Source organism: Antedon mediterranea, chromosome 6 (genome assembly GCF_964355755.1).
Source record: "Antedon mediterranea chromosome 6, ecAntMedi1.1, whole genome shotgun sequence".
Taxonomy (NCBI): domain Eukaryota; kingdom Metazoa; phylum Echinodermata; class Crinoidea; order Comatulida; family Antedonidae; genus Antedon; species Antedon mediterranea.
In genome coordinates, this window is record NC_092675.1 from 30,553,288 (window position 1) to 30,554,991 (window position 1,704).

A 1,704-nucleotide genomic window follows, 5' to 3' on the forward strand; every position below is an offset into this window, starting at 1 on the left:
TGTTGCACCTTGTTGCAGCCCATCACACACTTTGAACACAACTTGCTATAAAACAGTGTTGCAGTACAAACTGAAACAAGTTTGTTGCTTATCAACTTATTTTACATTAAACAATAGTAAAATGATGTTTATGAATATTTTGAAGACATAATGTAAACATATTGCTAACTTTGATCCTTCGGAAACGTTTTTTTTTAATGTGTAAATTTGTATTTTGATAATATCTAATCTGATGCTTTACTGATAAATACAGCAAATATACACATGTCTGTACACACACCTACATTTCCGTCCGTTCGTCATTGGATAACACACAACACGTCACAGTACAATATACTTTTATGGCGTAAGTGAGTACTTATTATTAACAAAGTTCTTTAGGATTTTGTCTATTGTTTCAGTAAGTAAAACAGATAATAAGGATGGAAAGCCATGGACATGGCTCTGCTATTGAGCATTACAGAGTGGTAGTGATGGGAACTGCAGAGGCTGGTAAGAGTGCTCTTGTACAACGTCTACTTCACGGTGAATTCACTGACGGCTACACACCCACTGTGGAAGCTTTATATCCGTTTACAGAAGGTAAACCGGCTAATTGTGAGAAAATATCTATCGAAGTTCTCGACACGGCTGGCTCGTATAACTTTCCTGATATGCAACGAATTTACATAAGTTCAGCAAATATCATCTTGTTGGTATATTCTCCTGATAACTATGAGTCTTATAAAGAAGTGTTAAAACTACGTGAACTTATTAAAGATCAACTTGAAGACAAAGTGGTAGGCATGGATGTTCGCATGGTGGTAGTCAGTACAAAATCTGATATAGATCATAAACAACAGAAAATAACATTAGCAGAAGCGGAATTAGAGTTTATTCAGTGGGATATTCCTGTAGTAGAAACGTCAGCTAAGGAAAACACTGGTTTTGAAGCCTTAAGGAGTTACATAGCTGATTATATAGGGAAAAGAAAAACAGGTGGAAAACAGAAACATCGCCTTTCACGGCTATTATCGAAAATAATGAAATCAAAAAGTGATGACGAAGAAGGGACATAGATTTGTATTTCATATTATACATTGTAAATTAAAATTATTTGCTTTGCAAGTGAGCTACTCTGCCATACATATTATTCATGAATTCGATTACGCTATACCGTAAGTTGATAACAAATAAATAGAGCAAATGATTTTAGTGTAACTATAAAGCAAGTTGAATCACTGGATATAACAAAATACATATAATGAACAACTATGGTGTAGGCCTAGTAGCTGCTGCTGGAACAAATAACTGGAAATTGTCGAGTGTCAACCTGCCGGATCAAGCTATTGCATGAGTTTACATTAGAATTTGTTTTAATAAGTTTTTAATTTTAAATACCTTTGCCAGTAAATAAAAGGAATTTTTTAAGTCGTTTTATCTTATTCCAGCTAGCATCTCGATATTGCACCAAACTAACGTGAAGGAAAATGAAATTGTGGATAAGATATTTACACTATGTCTAAAGATTGAACTTAATATACATTTTGAAGTTTTAAAATTATGTAGGCCTATTATGTAGGCCTATTATGTAGGCCTATTATGTAGGCCTATTATTTGTAGGCCTATTATATTTACTTGCTCGATATTCGCTTTTGACAATTCTGTTTCTTTCTATTTGTTTTGTACTTTACTTCTTTTATTTTAAGAAAACGTAATGTGCAG

The 1,704-nt window shown here is 33.4% G+C and overlaps 1 protein-coding gene across 1 annotated transcript; it reads left to right on the top strand.

The window, feature by feature from the left end:
* The first annotated feature begins 385 nt into the window (after positions 1–385).
* On the top strand, positions 386–1,382 carry LOC140052274 (GTP-binding protein Di-Ras1-like). Its single transcript, XM_072097746.1, has one exon. It carries the CDS (start codon positions 423–425, stop codon positions 1,056–1,058), a length of 636 nt encoding a protein of 211 aa, XP_071953847.1. The 5' UTR covers positions 386–422; the 3' UTR covers positions 1,059–1,382.
* Positions 1,383–1,704: the final 322 nt, after the last annotated feature.